The sequence below is a fragment of the Bombus vosnesenskii genome, unplaced genomic scaffold (genome assembly GCF_011952255.1).
Source record: "Bombus vosnesenskii isolate JDL3184/JDL3185 unplaced genomic scaffold, Bvos_JDL3184-5_v1.1 scf7180000013339, whole genome shotgun sequence".
Taxonomy (NCBI): Eukaryota; Metazoa; Arthropoda; class Insecta; order Hymenoptera; family Apidae; genus Bombus; species Bombus vosnesenskii.
Genome location: NW_022882976.1, coordinates 1549431 through 1575068, shown reverse-complemented (window position 1 = coordinate 1575068; position 25638 = coordinate 1549431). Strand labels below are relative to the sequence as shown.

At 40.3% G+C, this 25638-nt stretch overlaps 1 protein-coding gene across 8 annotated transcripts in view; it reads left to right on the top strand.

Moving 5' to 3' along the window:
* Positions 1 to 25638, top strand: part of LOC117236044 (serine-rich adhesin for platelets) — a 134693-nt gene that overhangs the window by 89418 nt on the left and 19637 nt on the right. For all 8 annotated transcript variants that reach the window (XM_033498639.1, XM_033498631.1, XM_033498637.1 and 5 more), the window contains one exon: positions 18852 to 18966. In XM_033498639.1, coding sequence (XP_033354530.1) covers positions 18852 to 18966 — 115 coding nt within the window. The remainder of the gene's footprint in view (positions 1 to 18851; positions 18967 to 25638) is intronic.

Sequence of the window (25638 nt, the reverse complement as noted above, 5' to 3'; positions counted from 1 at the left end):
TTACCGGGGGCAATGTCGAAGCGACCAAGATTGCAACACAACCCATAATTTCTGTGCGGTATACACTCGCGGATGAGTCGCAAGTTGATGCGCACGGGAATCGCGGTTTATGCCCAGTAAATGGTTGAATAACATCCTTTTAGCGAAGGTAAATTTACAGCGAGCCGGAAAATTTGATTACCATCTCGAACCCCGGTTAATCTCGCAAGTCAATGCGTGAACGTGGAAGAAATTGGCCCGGCGCTGAGAGGTGCGGCGTTTCAAATGCGATATTAATTGCCACGGGTATACCGATCGCTTTGTAACCTCGTGCACCGGTTCGTACAGTATTTGTGGACGTAATTTAAGAGCGAGATAGATTAATCTCTAGTCATGTAGGTGACAAAAATAGTAAGCCAAGTCTCGTTTCGCTGCTAGTGAAAGTTCAAAAGATCGCTCTATGAATACTTAACGAGCCCAGTGAAAAAAAGGTAATATTGCCTCGTGTAATTTTATCACTTGCTTTTATTTCGAGGCTACTAAGATTATAATTATGGTTTATTATCGGATACGTGATTAATTTGAAGTTTACGCGGAGAATGGAAAATTGTTCGTTGAACTTTTCACCTATCTGCTTGTACTTCTAAAAAATCGTTTATTACTATGGTAATCATATTTCTCAATTACTTTATCCACACATTTCAAATGCGTTTTTTCTTGTAAGTATTGTATATTGCGAAACCAAGTTACACGATCACATAGCTTTAACAGTAATCTAGCAAGTTCGTCCCAAACAAAATACGGGTCTCCATATCTACGATGAATTTTTAATTAAGAACTTCGTTCCTATAACGATCGATTCGCTTGTAATAAATATTTTTCTCAAAGATGAAACGGTAATTCAATTACAAGTTTTAATTTAGTAGAAAAACCACAAAGTTGGACACGACCTTACAGGGGTATATGGATAGGTAGAGGAAATACGAACAATTTTTCAAAAGCTGGTCGGTCGAATTCGGGAAAGCTGCGCGAAACACGAGAGTAGGAAGGAGTGAGAAAACCTAACCCCAAACGAAGAACCAGGAAGGGTTGGCTTGAGTCTACGAAACGTGCGAGTCTTTGAATTACCCTCCGGCGTGTGGACAATAACACTCGAAACAGTCGTTTCGCTTCTGATATTAAACTATCCCGGAAATTCGCACGGCAGAATTAATGGGAATGAAAATGCAGAAGCAGGCTGGCCTGAAATTCGAGTTGATGCCGGAAATACCGTGAAACTGGCTGCCCCGTTTTCTCCGAGTGTCGCATTTAACTCGTTTTCCTGTCGTTTCTGGGCTGGAAAATTCGTTTCCAAATAGCCTCGGTATGTACGCTTACAGATACATTTCAAACTTGGCCAAACCTTGAACGAGCTGATTCAGCTCGTAATGTTTGCTCCTAGATAATTACGCGATCCTTTCCGAAAGTCAGTTCAATACGGTATATGCGGTATATTAACAGAAACATCGTTTTGAAGTTTGGAACTATAGAAGTGGAATAAATGTAACATTAATGCGTTCGCGATCTGTAATTTTACGGAAATTCTACGCTAGAAGATTGTATTCATTTCTGCAATGAAGCCATGGACAAGAATTTGAATACCTTGCTTTTAGATGTTATGTTTTGTATCATTTATTCGTCGAAGATTCTTTTTGCATTAGAGTCATTACTAATTTGCTTATCTGACCAATTCTAATCGCGATGGAAAATTATCATTAATATATATATACCATAATGTAATATATTTCACGAATCTACAACAGGTGCACAGAAATTTGTCATTTATAACTTTCGTATACGAACATGCAATTGCAAATAGCGTAGGTTCTTTGCTATAGTGACTCGAGAGCAAATAAGGGCAGCGGAGGACCGATCATCTGTATGCAACGTTTTGTTCGTACGACTTCCTGATAATGTCGACGGTGCCATTTCCCTCTTACGACGAATTAGCCATGCAAATGCAATTCGAACTACGCCAGTCAACGCACTTGCGCTGCCTCCGAGTTATTGCGGCCTCGTCGTCAAGCCGAAGTAAACTCACGCAACTGTACGTGGGAGAACTTTTTGTTGCGTATGACGGGCACGCGACTCCTCGAATGAAGTGCAGGAAATTCGTTCGAAAGTGTAATGTATATAATCTAAGATTCGACGAATCTTGATAACTTCGAGGTAAACATTTCCGTTCGATGAAATAATGCATGAATTTAATTGATATTATCAGTGGAAGGCATATTAGCATCGCTTCGTCAGATACAAACAATCTCTTCATCGAGTACCAATTAAAACATAAATCGGACTTGCTCTATGTTTCGGTCGTGATAATCGCAAGAATTACGTTGAAAGAGCGGTAACGCGAAAATATTCGCTTGTATTACAAATTAATTACCCTCTTGTTAGAGAGTGTTTTAAAGCTTATTAATTTCGAAAATCACGCTTATCGTTTTCTTAATTACCCAGACCATCGGCGAAGTTCCGCTTGATCGTCAGACCGTGAAGTGCACCTTTCGTCTCTTCACCCCAATTAGCTGCATACATATATTTTTCTCTAAAGATCTTGTACAAGTCAGGAAATGTTCCGTCGCTATCTTTCTTCCAATTAGATACTTTCGATGTAACATAATACTTACGTCGTTTCTGTGACACCGATCCAATTTGTCGAAAGTGGTCTCGAACGTTGAAGCTCGAAAGCAGTGCAAATAGATTTCGTCACGATTACCTGCACCCTGATTGCATCGACGATACTGCATGACACCGACTTGCAAACAAATTAGCGACTCCTGAAGTTTGATTGAGATACACGTTGATGTACGTTTGGCAGAGTGACGGATGTATAGCGTGCACAGAAGAAAATTGTTGCCTGGCGACATAATCACTATTGCATGAAACATGGTTTCGACCAATGCAATGTTGTTTGTACTTCGTAACGCTACCATCTTTCTTTCCTGCATTTTTCTTGTATCGTAAGAAAAGCAACTGTTTCGTGCGTGGATTAATAGCTAACGATGCTGAAATACTCGAGGGTAATAGGCACCGAACATAATCAAGACAGTGTTCTTGAAATGTTTCGAAGCGCTTATTAAGAATCATTAAATTTCCTAAATTGCAACCGCGCTTCGTAACAAGCTCGCGAGCTTAATACGTTGATGTAACCGTATACGGTGACGTGAGACTATAGTTAAGATGATGTAAAAATCTGATCTCTCCTTCGGATGCTAGTTTGACCGCGTTGTCGTTAAAAACGTGTCATTGAAGTAATCAGCTGATGAATTCTTCCGCTATGAAAAATACAGATTTTTATGGCCCGGATGACGTTTAATGGAAGAAAATAATTTTAATGGTCGGTGTAATATTCTGTTAGTCGTGAGTACGTGTAATAGAGAAGAGGAAGAGTCAATGGATTGAAAACGTACACAGTCGTTTTGTTGAATATAATTAATGTACGAGAAGTAACCAAAATTTTAAAATTTATAGTCAGACGTATTTAGAATGAAACACGATGAAACAATCCGAAATTAATCTGGTTGAATTAATCATTTCGATTCTTAGCAGTTGTCAATTTGAACGTTGATACAGCATTTCGTAGAACTCTTAATTGTTAAATCTACCAAATGGTTAGTCGATCTATTTTGTTTATGCGGACGATATTTCGAGGCATCGGTATGAAAGCGACAAAACATTTAATTGAATTTCAGGGGATTATTAACCATGCCTCGTCTTTGTGATAAATCACATTGAATTCATTAAATTGGGTTAATGCGAAGCATATTTTACAAATAATTTATGGGAACATTTGAGAAATTTCATCGTGAATTTTGTGTCCTACAAAACAATTATTCGACTAATTGTTTCGGTATCGTGTCTGCCAGTGCTACCACTATGGTTCTCGCAAACTGTCTGAAGCACAAAAGCCATGCTATCCAACTCCAGAATGCGCAGTTTCGTTTAATAGTCACCCGTATGCAATCTGATTCATTAAAAGCGGCTTTTCGAAAGCCGTTTTTCTCGTTACGCGTCCGTTACGCGACAAACCAACCAGTAGAAACAAATATTTACAAATTATACAATGTAAAATTACGTTGTCCGTTCGTCGGGATATTAAATTATCTCACGGAAGACGTTCGATCGTCCAAGCCGAGGAAATAATATTCCTTAGGTTTTGACCAAAGAATCGATTCTTGGCCTACGATAACATTATCGTATATTAGAAGATCCGAAGCACAGGGACAGGAATCGATACGCGATGTCCTCCGTAATGGTCAAGGAAGTTCACTGGCCTTGTTAGATAACCCGAATCGATACTATCGTGACGTGATCAGAGAGCGAACGTTATCGAAATTCCCTAAACGAATACCTCGATTTAGCCTCCAATCTCGCGACGATAACGAACTTGCCAGGAACAGAAATGGTTCTCTGCTCGTTCGGAACATATTTTCTCGACACGTTGTACTTCTAATCGGTTACGTTATCGACTCGTACCGCGATCGAAGAAATCGGCCGGTGAATCGTGGATTCTTAAGTGAGTTCGTTGGACGTCGCGCGAAAAATATATACGAATCTTATTTTCAAGAGAAAAACCAAAGTACAAGAGGAAGCTTGTGTGTGATAAACGGCCCTCTACGGTTTATAGAATTTCACCTTGCGACCGTATAAAATTCCACTGTGTGACGGCAGGTGGTGAATGTTCACGAACGCCGTCGGCCACGAGGAAAAATCGTAGATGGTACCGCGAAATAATAATACAAAGTGCGGGCAAAAAGAAGGAATGGCCTGGGGGAGTCAGAAGACGCAGGTAGAAGCAGATGTTCATACGAGGCACGCGACAGCTGTGCGCCAGCATTCGGCTTCTTCCTTCGTTTAGGCGATTTGATATCTGCCAACAAAGTAGGTACCGACCAACGGCTGTCTTAGAAATCATACTTTGGTTATCTACCCAAGAATTTACCCGGCAAATAGAGGAAGTTAACTTCGATATACAGAAGTTGCTGTGATATTTACTCGCGTTTCCTTGTTTTATAGCATTGTAACCTTACCTAAATGGAGGTATTATACGGTTACTATGTGTATTTTTACGAAAGGCAAAATGTCACGCGAACAGCAGCTTCTATAGACTCAGTGTGGTACTTATAAGACTTATAAGAACACCGTGGTTAAGAAAGAGAGTTATTTCAGTGTTTCTATAGCGGTTCCTTTTAATAATTTTAATTTATCGACAAAGATCATTTTAGTCGTCAAAGTATGATAAAAGAAAAAACGTCTTTCGTATGAAGAAAAAAATTGAATGAGAGCTACTGGCATGCAACGCATCTATTTGCGCATGTATAGAAATAGTACACCCACTCACGTTTAGACTGGTGGCACACGACTCACGTGCCATATATTTCCTTTCGTAGAATAAAAGCACCCTCTTTCCACAAAGTCGTTCATCCTTGCCTAGCTGCCTGGCTGCCTGAAACCGGTCCAGATGCAGCGGATTTAAGTTGCATACCAGCTGCCGTCCTATGTATATATACTCCGAAAGACATATTTCCTTTCAAAAATAATATACAATACTTCTTCATAGTTCGTGTTTTAAACACGGCTGGGCTTCGTATATTCCACCTGAAGCAATTTAATAACGTAAATAAGCTTCGGTAAAACCGATTGGACCGCTTCTCTCAATCGACGAATATTAAATAATAAATCGTGTGATAAACCGTGACATTTCACAGAATTAATCGGATCGTATACGATATAAATACATACAGCGGAAAGATGGCAAACTCTACGAATGAGAACCGTTCTAACGTGATTTGTTCCGGAACGTTCAATCTCTTCGTAGACATCCGGCATTATGGTTCCTTTAATAAGGACATAGGCACGCGTACCACATGTTTCCAAGGGAGTAAGTTCACCCTCTTTCCACTGTCACTCTCAAGACTCTGAAAAAGTTGGACGACTAGGGCAGTTAACAGCTCCTTCTCGTGAAAGGATCTCTCACGCGTGCAATATACCTCGTGCTGAGTAAATATTCTCACCCCATCTTGAAACTTCTTATTATCATCGCGTGTATTTGACGGATCCCATAAGATTTTCAAGCTGTATCGACTCGAATCAAAAAAAGGAAGAAACAGTGTCGGTAATTACACGGTCCTTAAATCTCTACACCATCCAAAATGATAAACTTCTCCGAAGCGAACGTGGCCCTGGCTAAATTGCCACGTTCCCCGTGGTGATCGCGAGATTCCGTTGTCGCAAAACAGACGCGCAATGCATCATTGCCTGCTGTACAGGGGAGGGGGGGGTATCATGAAATTAGCATAAATCTTGATAGCCGATAAACGCCGCCTCTCTTTATGCGTAGTGGTTTCTCGTGGTTCTCCGCGTTGCAGAAACCGGTCCAGAGAGATGCGCTGTCGGTAGTTGGACAGCAGCTGCCTGCCGATACGACATGCTTACACGCAACCGTGCTGGACGCGTAACATTGTGTCCTGTCCGTTCTTCTCTTACTCTTACATCGAAGAAAATAATCGATTGTCTTGTAATTAATTTAATGTCAGACATGGAGTCACGCGATTGCGCCAATACCGATGTCGGTATCGGTATCGATCGTCCAAACGAAATCGCAGCCACGCTCGAATATCATTGTACCTATACGAAAGAAAACAGCATGTCCATAATATAAGAAGCAGACAATTTCCTTCGAAAGAAAGCGTTCCCGACGTTCGAATAAGCGGGTTTGAACGTCGTTCACGATCGCACACCCTCTCCTTTCGTATGCATTGAAGTCAGCGGAGAGATAGATTGAAACGATTACTCCGATACAGGTTTGGATCTTGAAGAAAGGCAAGGATAAAAGTTTCCTTGTGGTTCGTGTTACATCTTTGCATCGACGCATGCATTTATAGTGGATGGCATTTTCCTGGCCGAACGAGAGAAATAACCGACACGATGGAACCGATTCAAAGACATACGTGCCGGTATACACACATTGTAGATCGGTATGATAAAAACGTCAGAGCGTATAAATGATTTCGTTGGCATAATCGCGAAGAGAAGTCCGGGGCGCGTGCCACCTACCTTCGTTCCTCGTTTGTATTCAACGAAAAGGACCGCATCGTTCGGATAAATTGTACGCGCGTGTACGTCTCGCATGGTTTAACCATTGATTCTTCTCTTAGTATTCCGCTTCCCTTCGTAATAGCTTAGCCAACGCGCATCCAGACCCGAAAGCATGTCAGTCACGTATCGGTCATTATTATTCGTTGTTCGCTAGCGTTCGTTTGAAACCAATAATAGCCGTTCGTGTTGTTTTTAATTGCGAACAACAGCTTCGATCGAAAGATTGGTTCCTTCGTGTGATAGATAACGTGTATCTGTGAACAGACAAAATTGGAAATTTGATGGAAATCCTGGAATCATGATACCGTTGGAGAGTATAGGTAAATTGGTGTAGTTTTCTTTCGAAGGGCATCGTTCGATATTGACGAAATTTTCACAGAACCTTGATACTATTTGGATCACAGGCTCGAAATCCAGTACAAGGACTTTAAATAGTGGATGGCAGAGTTTCGTGCAATCCTTCGCTGACAATATCGACTTCCACAACTTACGAGTTAGCTATATCGACGGCTCGTGACATGGATTCCATTAGACAGCCGGTTACGTATGTAACAATCCGAAAACTTGAAATTCAGGACGTTTCTTTTTATATATCACGATTTATATATCACGACCTGAAACCTGTCAGAGTCGCGATCTCACGACTCAGGAATTGTTGATGTAGCGATTCCACGATCCAGTGGTTATGAGTGTCGAATTCTGTGTCAGATAGAGGTCGATATCGGCATTTCACGACTCGAAGTTCTCCATTATTGAAATCTCCTGACCTGATAATCGAAGGCATCGTGTCGTCAACTACGAACATCCTTAAGACTGTATCGAGGATCTCATGTCTCGAATTATTTCCTCAATTATTTCCGTGATAGCGCAGCAATACTGTAAGCTCGAACTCCGCGGTATGAATACCAACAGGAGCAAAGAATTCAAATATCCACGAAGCTCGCAGCTGTTTATCTCATCGATGAACTTTCCTCGATGGCTTTGCGATTGTTCCTTCTGGCACATCGTTGATCCGCAAAGAAAGGGATTTCAATCTATGGAGAATAATTTGAACCCCGCAGCTACCATCCGACCTCTTTCGCTGCTTGAAATCGTCTGCATCGAGGTCGAGGTCAAAGAATTGAGATTAATGCCTGTAGTTGTAAACGAGAAACAAGTGCGCTTTTGTGTCACCCTTTAATACAGCAATTCTCAACCAATCTCGAGACGCATAACAGGTCGATAATTAAGAAACATGACGAAACAATAAAACAGAGGAATAAAGAGAGGAGAAACCTTCAAACGCGACCAACGAAGCGTTAGGTTACTTTTCAGACGAACCGCTTTGCTCGTCGAAAAGGTTTTTCTGTTGGAACATCGTTCACTTTTCGCTTCAAGTCCCTGACCCATTGTTTTATCGATTCGACCGCGTAATCCATTGTTTGTGACAAAAACATACGCACTAACCGTCTACGGCGGGATTTTGCGAGATTTTTGCCAAAAAAAAACAGTCCTCGCAAAAATTCTACGTAGGTTGATCTGTAAATTCAATTCGATCGAGTTTAAATTTAGCGCAATTTTCTCGGCGATTTGTTCTAGCCCAATTTGAATAACGGTACCGCGATGTAGTGGAAAGCGGAAGAGAAAAAGAAAGGGGAAGAAAGAGGCAGGTTGGAAACCTCTGATCCAACGTATCTCTTTGCGATCTAAATCCTTTTCAACTGAACGGATTTGTTCCATTTAATTCGTGAAAAGCAGTAACTTTAATTTGACTTAACTTACAAATCGAGCTTACGTATGAAAGCTCGTGACATGAATGAGAAACGACCGAATGAAAATCAGGTACACTTTATCGTCCCTGTGAGACATTTTGACGTTTCAGCCCCACTTTAAAATTCGGCTTTGTCCAACATATGTAACAACATTTCGAATAGACTCTTTCTTAGCGAAGCTTTAAGAACAAATATTTAAGCTTACGGTGTCAGAAGTCCCCCTTCGACAATTTCTCTAACGACGTTCCACCTAAAAGTATTAATAACGTCTAATGGTGAAGTAAAACAAGAATAAAACAAGAATAAAATTAAAGCATCTAGCGAGATAACTCCGACGCGACATTATTATAAAAACAAAGGCAACACTATAACCACGCTCGAGACCTTTTTGAAAACTGTGAGAACGACCGCTACGGTACAAGGAGGTTCCGCTCCGTGTGAACGTGGCCTTAGAAAAACCACCTTGTCCTACGCATCGCCATTCTACTAGGAACGACGATGTTGGAATTCAGTCGACCGTCGGTTCTCTTCTTGCCTCTCACTTTCTTTTTCATTATTCCTTCGTGCCTGCCTTTCCTTCCTTCCTGCTACCATTTATATGGCCGCCTTGATTGCTTCGCAGCCGTTTCCCTTTTATTCACTGACAATGACCTTCCACCGTGGAAAGAAAATAAAGCGTACAGGGAGAGAGTGGTCACGTTCTCTTCTCATCTTCTGCAGTCGGTAGTGACGCGATATCAAGAATTTTTCTTGGAATTCTTTCTTCTTGGATGTTCGCGACACCCTAAGATTATCCAGCGCCGTGGGTAAGATAGTAATTTCGATTCAGATCACAGCCATCTAAAATTGTTATCTATCTGCAGACACACGAATCGAAATATTGGAAATATTTCGAGAATAAAAATTATTTGCTGCATCTTTGCTGCAGACAAATTTTTACTATACGGCCACTTTAATTCAAATTGCAACATGTTATTTTTTTGACATAGGGTTAAGAATTGGAACATTGGGGATTTTTCGAAAATATAAAAATTGTTTTGTTCCGCCACTAATATACATCATAGATATCGATAGTTCTCTAGTTTAGAATATCTTACGATAAACAAGTATTTGACACGCTGTAAACAATTCGTGGATCACTATTTGCATCGCAAAGCAATTCAAAACTCTACCATCTGTGCTACGACAAGAATATCATCTTCGAATCGAATAGATCCATTTGAGTCGACATCAAACGTTACTATGAAGTTTATAGGCGAATCGATGAATTCGCTTTCGGATATCACCGAGAATAAAAGTCTACGGAATTGATTCGAACTTGATCTAACGTGTTTTCGACGAAAGAAATGAGCCAGCGGCTGTGTGAATCGAACGAACGATTTCTCGTGGAACGAATTGGAGCAGCATATCATTTTTATGCGCGTTTGGTTCCGCCGATGTACTTATTCGAAACCACTGTGAGTAACGGAGCTACATTTTTCGCGGTCCTTTAAACGAAGCGTGAAACTCTTGTAATTCGGGACGAAATAAAATATGAAATATCTAATAAAATTGATAATTCCTCATTGCGCAATGTACGGTATCAAATATCAAAAGCAGTGAGAAATATATCAAACTGAAAATTACGAATGTTCATTACCCATAACGAGTTGCTATATAACGTAATATAATAAGTGACGTTTGAAATTTAATAATTCTACCATCGTTATAATCAATCGGTTGACCAATCATAAATCGCAGTTAATAATTAACGATTCGCTGGTAAATTTATATCAACCACGAGCAACTTAAGTGGATAAGTATAAAAGGCATAAACATTATCCCCCTATCGTAATCTTCATGGAAATGATCAAACGAGGGGGTCTTAGCCGAAGTTTCTTAAAATGGCGTGGAGCGCACCCAAAAGTCGGCGTCCTCACGGTGATTTCGCGGAAAGAATACAAGTTTGCCGCACTGTGACACGAATTGCCGTTGAACACGGTTCAACGACTGATTTAAACTGCTAATCCTCTTAGCAGAGGGAACTTAATCCGATAAAATCGTTACGTAGTTCGTCGAGACCACGAATTTGAAGAGATGAGCACGTGAGATATGTCGTTCTCAATGATTCGGTATTTTCGTTCCCGAATCGGAGAAAAAGTTTTCGGATCGATCGTCGTTCGCCAACGTCTTTCCTTCTTCTATTATTTTCATTTTCTCGTTTCGAACGGAGTTTCCTTTCCTTATATTCGAAGTTACTTTCCGCGGCCGATTCTTTTCCTCTTTTTATTTTAATTTCACGAATGCTTTTACGTTTCGTTCGCGACATCGATATCAGAACACCGGAGAACTTTCCTTGTTCACGGGGAACGCTTGTTCGCAAACGTGTCAATAGTTCGAAGATTACCACGGAAAGTTTATTTCACGGTCCGTCTGTTTTCTGGGGAATGAAAAAAGAGAGAGAGAGAGAAAAAAAAACAGGGATAACAAACTGCTAGACGCGATTCCAGGTAGAATTGCCACGACCTGCTGTATTTTTTTTTTCCTCGGTTTTGGAACCATTCCAGCTTTTATTTTTTTCTTCCGCTCGAAGAATCGTGTTACCTGTATTTGCATATAGTCAGAATATTTGTTAACATTTAGAAAAAATTATCGATTTCGTGATTATTTGTGAAAATGAAATGAAAAGCTACGATTTACGCAAATGTTACAAATGTATAGTCATTAGTTACTAATTTTAACTTAAACACCATCAAATGGATTTCTAGCATTTTATCAGTTGCCCGATCGCTTAATCAAGCGCGTGGTACCGAAAGTAATTTACATACTTTCGGTTTGCTCAGCTTGAGGCATACAAAATAGTAGAATAGAACGTTAACGATAGAACGTTCGCTTTCTCGTGATTAACCCTCGAAATAAAAATAGCTGCGCCGGCGCTTGCATACGCAAAGGCTAAGCGTGAAATGGCGAATATTCGTTAAGTGCCATTGTTCGTGCATAGAGTCCGATTCCAACGTCAAGATTATTCGGATATTATTGAAAGCACACCGTCATGAATATGAATTGGCAAATAGGATAGCACTTTGCACGCGGAAATGCATCACGAGCGATTTACGGCTGTTCCGATCTTCTCTTCTCGACGCATCGGTTCTATTATATATCGTTTGAGTCGCTTGTCGATGCGTTTGCTTTTTGTGACGATCCAGACGGAATTCCTCGAACGCTTTTCGGCAGCTGTTCTTCGACCAAACGTTTCACATCTTACACACGATGTATCTAAATGTTCTATCGTAGAAGTATCTGCACATGAGCTGTATTTACATAAACGCGCATAAGTACTTTATATCGTACTTATACTTTTTGTTATGTTTGTTATTTTTCTAGTCACCCTTTGATGTTATTTCCGATTTATTCCCGTTACCATTTTCACGGTATATTTCATCAGCAACGAAGTCAGAACGCAAACAAACGCGGAAATAAATGTCGTTTGCTTTATCTCTGAAAAAACTTAAAACGGCAAACTTATATCCTGTTGGCGGACCATTAAATGGATCGAGAGCTCGAGAAGCGCGGCGAAAAACCTTCGTAAACGACAGATCACCTGAATTCCTCTTCTCTTTGTAACTTCGCTACATCAACAGGGCGCGCACACAGTCTCTCGTTGGCAACGCTGAAAAATTCTCTTCTATACCAGAAAGCGAGGATCGATGCGTTTAAACGAACGTGTTTCCAAATGTGTTTGAAACCTCGATAGAAAAGGCTACGTTTTAAGGTAATAGATCACAAGGAAGACATATAACATAAGATATATATTACCAACGGATCGTAATAATTAAACGATGATATCGTAAATTGAAATTCGATAGTCATGTAGCGAGTAGGGTTGTATCGACTTTCACGAGAACGCATAGTTCGTGGGACATGGCATCCTTGCCACGACTTGGTCGACACGTGGTCGTGACGATCATAGGTTCCGCTACATGTTCGAAAAACTTCGTATCCCCGAGGAAAGCGAGTTCCCCTTAACGAAAAAGGAGAAATTCAATCGAACCACCACTTTGCACCGCAATCACGAAAGTGTATTACATCCCTTGGGTCTTTAATCCAACGATAAATTTGCAGTTTCGTAGTCGCGATCCCACGACCCGAAAATCATCGATATCGCTTGCTCTCACGGTCTAAAATTTGTCACTATCGCGACCTGACGACGTGGAAATTTGTTGGTATCGTGATCCCCCGACCGAGTAATTTGTCGATACACCGTAGCTCCGCGAACCAGTGATTTGTTGATATCGTAATTTTCGCGATACGAAAGTTACCCGGAATCGCAATATCATAATTTGAAAGTTACCATTATCGTAACTTTCCAACGGTGAAAATTTACCAACGTCGCGGGCTCGCAATCAGAAAACCACTCCTCTCGTCCTAATGTCTCAATATATCCAAGAAACGACGCGTACGTTGGTGATAGCGATCTGCTGTATAAAAATCTCTAGAACCTAGGAAATTTATTTTGTCGTTAGCGCGTACGACGTGAAAATTCGCTGATATCTTCTTACTATCGAATCTAATTTTTTGCGATTTCGATGAGCAACGAGCAAAAAGAAACGCGCTTCCATCTCTGTCTTTTGCACACTACCGTTCGATGATTTATGGCTGCCAGAGATTTATACATCCGAATCCGAGCTGGCAATAAAAGTTCGCTCCGTGATGCACGACTCTTCGTTACTTTTGATCTCTTCAACTTTTCCGACCGACGATGTCGCTCATGCATCGATTATTATGCTCCTTTATGACTCATTAAGCTACCTGTATTGCATATTAATATTAAATTTATACCCGGAGCAAATCCAATTCGCTCGTAAAACGAATGTCGATGCAGTTAGGAATTTACAGATTACGCGCGTTACGATGTTAAGCTATCCACTGTGTTGCTTTTCAAATTTAATTAGCTAGCTCACGTAGTGTTCTACTTTTCGAGCCGCGATCTCGAACACTTTATTCCGCACGCATTACCAAAGTAAAAACTGACTAACCGTGTGTGGAATGTCTATCGTACGAAAGAGTGTTTAGAAAGTATGATCCGTTATTGAAAACACATATATTAAATTGCGTTACGTCAATGGAGTTTCTCAAGGTAGCGCGTTACCTACAAATTTACCACGATACCGAGAAAAATGTATTAATAAGTAATTTCGTTTCAACGATCGCGTTGCTGTGTACCTTGAAAATGGAAAAGCGAACTCTGCGGAATACCCTGCACACTGCGAATTAGGTTATACGTTTCGCAATTATTACGTGCAATCTGCTTAATTGAACATGTCGGTACACCGCACAGGAATGGAATCGAAACTGCAAACAGTTTCGATACGTGAAACACGAGCAAAAGTGAGAGCAGAAAATACGTTGCAAACAGAGAAGAATTCCTCATAGAAGAAATAAGTCGGAACTGGTGTGAAATTTGTTATGGTATGGGTTTATTTGTAACTTTTGCATTTTTTCGTTTCAAGAAAGGAAACCTCCCGGATTCGCGAAAATTCACACAAATATTTTTCTCGAAAATCGAGTCTGGCAAAAACCTCCGTTATTTTCAGCCAGAATTTTTTGCGCTTGATTCACGTTATAAATGTCTACTGCACTCTAAAATGAATCGAACTCGCGATGAAAGTGTTTTTTGACCTCCCTTTTTTTTTTTTTGAAACAACGCGTATTTACAAGTGTTGATCTTGTCTCGATGGTTGAAACATTGTTGTTGATCTTGATCGCTTATAAACTTAACTTTTTTCTGCTATTTAAATATAACGTCTAGTACGCAGATTTCAACTAACGAAAAAGCAACAACAGCTTTAAAGCAGACTCTTGTATCGAAGAGAACACGAGAATAACAGATAAGATTTTCCATTTTTCACAGAAGAGCAGTTTTAATATTCGATATGTCGTCAATCAATCTCGCATTGCCAAAACTGTCTTTACTTTTGAAACGAAAAATGTGTTTTTCAACCTTTCTATAGTTTTAAAAATATTACTTGTCGTAAAATATTGATTCTTAATACTTATACCCGTGAATAATAATAATAATGATAATAATAAAAATGCTATTTTAGGTTAAATTACAAAACTTATATTTTTCAATTACTTTCCGCTATGTGCAAATGTCATATTAGAATACCCTTTTTTAATCATAATTATCATTAAAATCAGAAAATCAACAATGTACTTGTCAGGATTCTTTCACCTTCAGTTAGCCTTACACCAGTCATCCAGTGAATAAGCTGGTCTAGTTCGACAAAGATGCAGATGCTGTTCCTTTCCTTACGCAAACTCGGCATTATTGGGATTTCTCGCTTGTCTATCATCCACGCTTCGTCTTGAGATATTACAAATTTTCATAGCGGACGACTACCAAGCTTGGCAATTATCGATTTCACGGTACTATCGGCTATAAATCGTAGCAAATTCCTCTGTCAGAGCGAGACAGTAACGGTAACAAACATTTTTACGCAGCTCGGCGTAAGGGGTAGTTTTGAATCGATTTGAATCGTGGCTAGGACACGTCCAGAGCGATGAAGATAAAAAGCACAACTACGTACTCACGTATATAGGTGCGTTGGTGCGTTGCAGTTGTACGAGGGAAGCTGTATTGCGAAACCGGTAAGATTTTACGACCGGTTCTTACGGCCTGTAACAGCACACCCACGTGAACTTAGGGCGATAAATACGATTGTTTATTTGGCCAGGGTGCATCGATTTATCTGTGCACTGTGTCGGAAAGTCGATCGTCCAAAAAAAGAAAAAGAAAAAAAAGGAAAGAAAGAAAAAACGACGCGAAACCAGTCGGAAAGCACCGATATAAGCGTTGAATAAATTTCTCTCTTAACAGTCGCCCTTAACCCTTCGTCCTGATCAGCCTTTTAGTCGGCTTTTCGTATTTTACACCCCGTTTCTCTCCAGGAGGAACGAACGCTCGAATAAATACAGGATGTGTTCGGATTCGATTCTTGATTACGTTTTCCATAATTCAATCTTCTTCTTTTTACCTTTTGTCGTGGATCTCGTTGACGATATGGTAATCAATTAGGGTCTCGGAATTTTATTTGCTTTGACTTGTATATATTTATTTATCCGTCTGCATTTCTACGTTGAGGAGGTTTATGTTCGTTTTTATATTCGCTGGACCATCTCTTAAAATTACGTACGCAGTTGAAGTAACAGGTAACGAACGAGGTAGCAAGGCTGAAACGTTGTTGTGACAGAGATACGAGTTTTACAAAATATCCTAGGCGACGCTGAACTCAGATTTCGTTTGCATAAATCAGAGTTATCCAATTCGGCTGTAACTTGTTACAGAGTGGAAATGTTTTGAGAGCTTTCACGAAACTGTCGCGTATACCTGTCTGGATCAACAGTCTTTATCAAACAAATTTCATTTTTTCGATGCCACCGTAAAGTATCGAATTACGTCCCTTGACGGACGAATTCGTACTAATTGCGATCGTAATAAAAACATGATTGCATAATTGCGAATTTTAGCATGCGATGAAGTAGGCATCTCGATCGTAAAATATTGTTCATAAATATCGTCCTTGAGAAAAAATACATTTTTCTTATCGAACTCCGCTAAAATGTGTTTTACGTGCTACTTAACTTCGACGATAATCGTATCGTATTTTAGCATATTTAGATTAGAAGGAAAGGTAAACAACGAAATAAGTTACGCTAAATTACACATCTATGTACTGTGTCCCGCATCAGCAAAGGCTATTAGTATTACCACGTTAATTCGTCAGTTACGAAATACCACAATTTAAATTGTAATTGGCTCCGCTTCGCGAAAATAGCGTTTAGATCAATATTTAAACAATACTCGTAAAAGATCGCCATTTTCAATGTTGAAAATTCAACGTACACGAAACCACAAGCCACGCAATACCATTTCCAAGAGTTTAACTAAAAAACCAAAGCGTGTCAACGGAAAGATTCTCGCGTCGCAATGTCGAAGCGTTAAACAATCGAGATAATTATAAGTACAAACGCGTGTAGTTTCCAGCAGATATTTATCCAGGGACTCTGTAAAGGTTTCGTTTCGAGATGGCACGGAAATGGTTTTGTTCCCATCAGCCTTGGAAATATTGACCGAGTTCCTTGCACTTTCCACGCGAAAACCAGCTAATATTCCGGCCTCGTTCCCCGTACACGTATGTCGTGCTCGATGATTACGAAACTCTAGATAACGACGAGATTAGCTAAGGTGCGGTGCGAGAAGTACTCGCGGTGAGTTGCCGCGACGGTTGCTAATATCCGCGTGAGCGCTAGTGTATGATTCACCACAAGCAACGTCTCGATGTCTCAATTTCCGAAACGAGAGGCAGGATTTTCTCTCGTTTCTGTTTCCCTCCGGTGCTACCGGTAAATATTAACTAAAGATGGTTGGTACTCAAGCACACATTCGACGTTCGAGCACTCTGTTACGCCGTTAAATAAATCACACGGCCAACATCACGCGTTCTTCTGTTGCTTAGAATCTATCCCACGTACACCTCGTACAAATTGCCCCGACCAACGTGGAAAAATCCGACAGATAACAAGGTTTCTGTGTGAAATCTGGCTTCAATGCCCTCATCGACACTCCTTCTGGGAAAGCTCATAAAGTCGGACATTAATGGCGTTAATCGTCCCACCTAATACCGTAGCGTGATCTTACCTTGCTGTCGAACGCTTCCTGTTCGCGAGGGCACGCGACCGTGCAAATCATTTCCCACGATGCTTTCACTCTGACCTAATACGTCATTATCGGCGCGAGAATATCGCCGTACTATAAACGACGGTTCGTTCGACAGACGACGGTTCGTTCGACAGACGACGGTTCGTTCGACAGACGACGGTTCGTTCGACAGACGACGGTCCGTTCGATAGACAACAGAACGAACGATTTGGCCGGCGAAAGGAACAACGGTGTTCCAGTGACGTGCGTTCGTACGACGCGACGTGCGCCCGAACGACTCGAGTGTGACGTTAAGACATGATTTTTATGCTGGCAAAACGAATTTTTACACGGTTTCCACGCTCTTGAGTCTCTCGCTTGACTGACAGGCGAGTCGTTTTCATCTGAAAGCGAAGGATCACGAGATACCAACAGAACCGCATCGATTTATCCCACTTTCTACGTGGTTGTCGGTCGAAATGTGGACGTGACGGATCCTTTCTCGTAGCTTGGGAGTGGTTCGGATAGAACCTGTCGGTTTAGAAACAACAAACGCGTCTTCTTCCTTAAGCTCGTCGAACGATCTAGAGGAATCGATGACGAGTTTCTAATTTATGAAAGGGGAACAAAGGAGGGCTTTGAGTATATAATTCCAAGTGCTATGTATATATTCATTGCACGACGCACTAGCTCTTATAAGTCTCCCGAAGTGATACTTTCGTCAGGAAATACACGGCAACTACTACAACGATCATAGAAAACATTGACGATAACGAGTTTATAAATCAGAGAGGATTTTCTCTGGTGAAACAGCTAGCAAAGTTCCGAGCGTTGATGCGTTCAACGATTGGTAAATAAGAGGATCTATGGATTTGATCGTACGATCGTAGATCACCCTCTCATAGATCATTGTCGGATGCAATATATCGACATATCCGAAGGGCGATTATCGACGAGCGAACGTGTAAATCACGCGCAGAGACCCTCAGCCGCGTAATTTATTACCTACTACCTGACCACGATGACAAGTCTTGCCCTATAATAATTTATTATGCGATCTAATCGCTTCCCAGCGTTCATTTTTACCCCTTGTCAATGTGAAAGTCTCGGCTCTATGCGACACGACGGTGTCAAAGGTCTTGCGTAAACGTGAATCATCTTGGAATTCGTACGTACATTCCAGCTGTTCGCTAATCAAGATTATGCGTGTTCATTTTTTTTCGTCCGAAGGTTGTTCGTTAAACGGACAAGAACATTTTTCCTACGATAACACGATAAAAATTGATCGTTTAATTTGATTTCAGCAATAACAAAGGAGGATCCTGGCAACGTGGCCAGAATTCCCAAAGGTCGAGCCCCAGCCCCAGTCGACTTCACCACGCACAGGAAGCAGCCACACCTCACACAGCTCCTGTTTCCGTGAGTATCCGAATCCCTCCGGAAATTGAATCGTTTTTTTATTATAATACGACCTATCGTTCCATTATACCGACTTCTAGAACCTACACCAATCGGCGTGCGATTCCTTATCAATCATCAACCAATTCCAAATCCCCCAACGGTATCTTAAAATTTAAGAAAAAGTAAAAACCGAAGAAAGAAAAGCGAGTAAGTCATGAAAAAAACGAGGTGATGGAAAAATGCTTTCAGATGTTTTTAACATTCGAGGAACAGCGTAGCCGTGTTTCTCTTCTTCTAAAAGTTTCGTGGTCGATTCACCGGAAGGCTCTCGCAACTTTCTTTCCCAAGAGAACTTCCGAGCGGCTCTCTTGAACTTTTCAGCCGTCTTATAGCGTTCCGGAGCACGATCGATAAAAGGTTTCCAAGAGTTCCCCCCTAGTCTTCTGAAATTATCACTGATTTTCTCAATCGTACCCAACGAGGAAAGTTGGGTTGCTCTCTCGTGTATAATGTTATAATACTAAATCTCTACTTAGCATAATATTTCGAGAATAGAACGAGAGTCGGTGAAACGCTAGCGACAGAACGCATAACGATCTCAATTAATATCACCGGGCTACGTGATAAATTATCACGAGAAACAGTTCTGGTTGCGGTGCTCGTACGTCCTTTGCAGATAAATTCGCAAACTTACAACAATGCGACAGTTAGTCAGGGCAAAACGTTTCGAGGTTTAATTAAGCTGACCCGAATCAACGCAGCTGGAGCTCTGTTGTTAAGTTTGTATAAGAAACTCGTAGAAAAGACGGTTTTCGCGTAGCTTTTATAACGTTTCATACGCTTTCACAGCTAAAAGCGTTTGCTTGCAGCTCCTGGAGAGGATCAGCCCTCTTAACAGGACGCACTTTCATCGTAATTTCTCGCGAGAACTTTCCAACGACACGAAATAAAAATAGCGTGTAGATTTTGTGTGAAACACGGTATTGGATGTTCAAAAACAGTCGTACTATGTAATGTAAAGATTTCATAGAAGAGTAACTTCAATAATTTTCGTTCAATACATTCGACTGATATGCTGATACGTCAAAACCTAGTTTGCTCATTCGTATGTAATGATACGTACATATCCTCGTTCAAAATTCTTAAGAGAATTACTAGATTAGTTTCAAAATTGAAAAAATTGTGTGCATAATAAAGGCATGAAAAAATAGTATTCATATAAGAAGATAATAATAAAATCGTAATATATTAACAATTTATTCGAACCTGCAATTTAAAACTCATAGTCTATTTACATCGAATTCCAAAGTTTCATCAAAAATAGAGGTCATAAGATTTTAGAGAAAGGGATTCACTAACATCCTTCATATACGAGTACAATTTCATTGAGATTTTCATGACATTAAGTACATGTAGCTGTCCTCTTTTGTCTCTATTAGCTGCAGTAGATATGCTAATCGTGATAGTCAAATATTATTCAATCCTTGTTAAGATATAGGTACTTACTTTAAACTACGCTCAACCGACTATGTGTTTGTTCTCGTTACATAGTATGCTCGCTATGTGTAGACTATACACGCCTGCTGTCATTGACGAATGGCTTGGTTAAACCATCGAAAGTACTTCCATCCCCCTTCTAATGCCTTTCCAACAGCGATCCTCGTGCGCGATTACAAGAAATCCGATAGAAACTTTTCAACGCGGTTCGATCGGCAGTGAACGCGCGCAATAATAAAGTCGTCGTGGCTACTTTTATTTCTCGATACTCGTGTGATCCTTTCGAATTGTCGAGAACCCGAAGGTGGATGGAATCGGACAAAGAGCGGCGAAGCAGACGTTGCGAGGCTCGCTTCTCCACTTCTCCTACGGGAAGTCGTGTCACGGCCACGATAACGTGTCTAAGATTTGCATCTTCGCGAGGGAATTCCACGATCTCGCGGCACGAATCCGGAATGCGGCGTGTTCGCGTGGATATCCAGGCTCGAAAAGCGGGTTTGCTGGATCCTCCGGATGATCTCGATCACTCGAGCGGCGCGCGTCCCCGTAGACCGAAATCGTCCGACAAGAATCTCCGATCGCAAACCAAATCCCGTCGTTCTGTCGCCTGTTCGAGCTTTTCTTCCGTATTCCGTCGGACGCGAGCCACGATGGATCAAGGACGTAACACGACGTCGTGGCACGACTTTAAAGCGACTCACCCGCCTTCCGGGACAATATGTCACGCGCCACCATGATCGATACTTTTTTCTACGTGATATCCGGGACGCTCAGGGTGACGCGTAGAATTTTCCGTCCATGAGAAGGTCAAATTGCTTGAACGAAAAGAAACGTGGCGATGGGAGGTATGGAGGGGGAGGAACAAAATCGATAAGTTGCAGCGCTTTTAATACTTTTTAGAGAGGAAGGTGTAGGCGGTGGTTTTCTGTAAGTGATTTATGGTACTGTGGTCCTTCTTCTTGTTGTGTCCTATATTAGCCGAGAAGAAAATATTATTTAATATGAATGTCAGAATATGGAATTGGAGAAACAGATAAAACATGTAAAATCATAGAACGATGCTTTTAATACTTATTAAAAATTTAGCATGCGCTATGAAAATGAGCATGGCCTCAAAGATATTAGCTTTTCGTTCTCTTTAATGCTAGACCAGAGGATAAAATATTTTTGATGTAGAGATAAAGGTACAGGATTATGTAGAATCGCAGAACGATGCTTTTGATAGTTATTAAAAGAGGAACGTGGAATGGCGAATAGTTTTAAAGATGTAATTTATTTAATTTGTTGTTAGACCACGAGAACACATCTTCCGATATAAATAGGAGACGATAGATTTCGATAAACACACAAACCATGTAAAATCGTGGATTAGAATATTCCCATGAAATTAAGATAATCATTGAGATAATCTGATGGAATCTGCGACGCAGCTTACAAAGGCGATGTCCACGATTACATCTAATTGTCAGCTAAATACCTGTCCCGTAATATGACAGTGATCTGTGCATAAACCTGGTAGATACAGTCAATTCGACACGACATTGTTACCGGTAATGTTAACGTGCAGGTATGCGATGTCGTTGGTGTGAATGATGCATGTCGTAGCAAGAAATGATACGCAGCTACACGTACAGTTAGAATGCAATATGTAATCGGTATATATTAACACGCTCTAATTCAAACGTAGGTGTAATTGAAAAAGTTAATGAAATTCTGTCTTCTGATCTTTCATGCGAAACGCTTGCGTCGACGATACGCTTTTTCTTCTCCTTCTGTTTTAATTAATAGCCAACGCAACTTTGTGTAAACGTGTATATGCGTGAATGTACATCGTAAAAGTGAAAATAATTAGAGGAACACTCGTTCGAATTATTTTATCACTGGCTAAGCTATCCAATATACTAAAAGCTTCAACCCTGTTACAGGATACGATTCTAGGAATTGGGACGAGTCGTAGTTTTTTTCTAAGTAAGGAAAGAAGAAGTCGGTCGTGGGAAACATCGCGCGATTTAATAAGATTTACTCTCCCCTGACTACATTTTCTTTATGAATTATACGCAAACCGTAATTGCGGTCTCTCTTTAAGACTGGAATAATCAAACCTAGACTTTCTTCCTTGTAATTGCTAAAAAGACGTAGACACATTTGACGAAGTTAATGTGAATTTTTGTTCAAATGGAAATTTTATCTTTGCCATACTATTTTCATAGTTATTTATATATCTACGCGTGTGTTTAACTATCTAATTCTAATCCTTCTTATATGAGTCCTATGCGCCGACTGCAGGTCCTAACATATGTTCTCGTCCTCTCTATAAATTGACGGTTCTTTCTTTATATTTACAAATATATCAAAATATATCAAATCAGAGATATTAAACAACCGAGGCAATTTAAATTAAGTTCCTTCAAAAACAAGCGACAGAATCGTGGTTGAAAGATAGAAGTAATTAAGAGAAGTTAGCCGAACGTCAAGAGCCGCAGGTTATCGAGAGCATTGGAACATTCGAAGGTAATGATCGAACGGTACCATACCTATGCAAATAACATATATTCCTGTGACAGCGTGCATTTAGATTCGTGGCTGAGACGTCATAAGCGCGAAACCATTATTCATCCAACCTTTCTATCATCAGACGCTTCCGAGGAGGAAATTACGAATCTCGTGTTTAACTGATCAAACGTCTGACATATTTCTTTGAAAATAATTTCGCGACGTTACCGCTTCTAATATTATTCCACAACTTCTTCATGATTGATGTTTATTTAATGAATCTGCAGAACTATCAACATCGAGGATTTCGAGCAACTTTCCCTATTCACCGAAAAATCAATCGTATATAGCTTATATAGATAACGTTTTCCTTATCGTTCTTCGAGATTCGGCACACAACTTCGATAGCTATTACAAACCATTTCAATATTTCTCACTGATTTTATTAAATTTTATTCGATTTCGACAAAACGAACGAGATGCATTGGAATCCGATTCTGCGGACAAATAAACGCGCGCCGATTGGCTCGTATACCTACCTATTAAATCAGAATTTCTTCCGGTAGAGTAAGTTAGCTGAATGCCTAATCAAGCAGAGATCAGAATTCGTCTGGATCATTCCATTGCGCCAAAATCGTGTACAGATGAATAATTCGGCAGTGACCTCGGTAACCTCCAATTATCGGTACCGTGGGCACGATAGGATCGAAGTGTATGTAGGTTAAAGTCTGTACCGAGAACATGCAAATGCTCTCAGAATACTGTTAATTAAGGTCTGATGCGCATTGAAAATTCTGTCAGACTGCGAATCAAGTCGTCTGGACAATTTTCAAACTGTTAGTTGCTATTTCAATTCGTCATTTATAATGGAAAAGGAGACGGAAATAAAGAAAGAATATGTGTTTAATATAGCAAATATTGAAGGTGAAATAAATCTAGAATAACTGTTCCATTTTAGAAAAATGACAAAATTAACCGTCAATTTGGGACATATTAAATCATGATGTATAAAATATTCATCAATATTTGCTAATATACGATGACATAATTGATCAGTTTTAATCGATGTTTATTGAACTGAATATATATTGCATTAAACATGTGGTACGAGTGAACACTATGGTAGAACGATGAAACGCCTCGATGATGGCCGATAAAGATTTCCATATTTTTACCAAGAAGCCGTTTTTCTTTTTCACTAACTTGATGGAATAAAGCGGAAAATGTAATGTAAACTTAGGTCAGTGATTTTAGCCATGATTTTGAATCATATATCGTGGCTTCCCGCAACAGTAGCAAATACTGTCAACGCATATTTTCCGGCTGGCAAACTCGTTTTGTATTCGAATTGGCCAGGCCGGACGTTTACAAATTTGAATTTGAATGGTTGCTCCGTGAAAACGGTGTCGGAGACAAAATGCAATATTTTCATGAGGAGACCATTTCGTCCGCGATGTTACACGCGATTGAATTGCTTTCGATTCGATCGTACCGATCGAACTTTTATTTTTCGTTCGTTTCGGCACGAAAGGCACACCGAAGAAACCCAGCACCGACAGAAAAGCAGTTCGATGCTATCGAACTTCTCGCACCGACCTTAATTAAAAGTTTTAATTAAAGGTTAGCACGAACGCTAGCACGGCCTATGCATATTCAACGCTGTAAAACATTTTTCGCGGTTCTCACCTTTCGTTCTCCTGTGTTTCTTTGACGTAACTATTTAGAAGAATTAGAATGTGTCTATCCTTGGCATCGTGCGAAACTTTAATTGGAAAATTTGCAACTTTTCAAATTGTCCCGTTGCGATCGACTTCCATGCTAACTAGAAACGCCTAGCCACGGTTGCTTGTTGTACACACGTACGTATGTACGTACGTATATAATTAGGACGTTGAAGAGAACTTAAGAAACGTGACTGCTGTTTTTTATCGTAGGCGACAGTTTTTTCCGAATATTAGACCTAGGACGAACTACTTCAGTGACGACCTGAATAGCTCGATCTTGGTTCATCTAGCAATCCAATTAACCGACTTTTCTCTCCTCTCTGTACAGTTTTTAGAACTGGGTCTCTTCTTGCATCGTTATGTTTTGTACTCTAAAAATATTAGAATTCACGAAACAAAAAGGGAACTTGTCGACCTAGATAATTTGGCCAATATAGCAATACATTTATAATAAATAAAGTATCAGAAAATCGAATCATCTTTATTACGAGAGAAAGAGACGCGAAAAAATGTATTTAATATCGAAATTCCTTGCGAGAAGTAAAAAGCGACGAACGAGTGGTCCGCGAAAGAGGTGGCGAATAAAAAAAAAGTAATAAACGAAAGTAGAATCGAGCGAAGCGGGAACCATTCGTAATTAAGAAGACCAGACAATGGTATCAAGATATTTCGGTGGGGATGAATTCTTTCGTTGTGCAGTTAGCGCGAACAATGCTTGTTCTCGACGAGTCAAGTGACTTCTCGACCTCTCTTTTGCTATAGAAACGACGCCGTGAACAGAAATGTGGTCCGAGCTCGTTTAGGAAACCGGAAGGTGACATACCGTCGATCGATGTTCCTTTACCTCGTAGCATTCCACCGAACACTGGTAATTCTATCAAGTGGAACGATTCAACATCTATATTTCATTGCGGAGACCATTATGTTTAACATGAGAACCCCGTCAAGCTGTGTAAACCGATTTTGACGAAGGTAG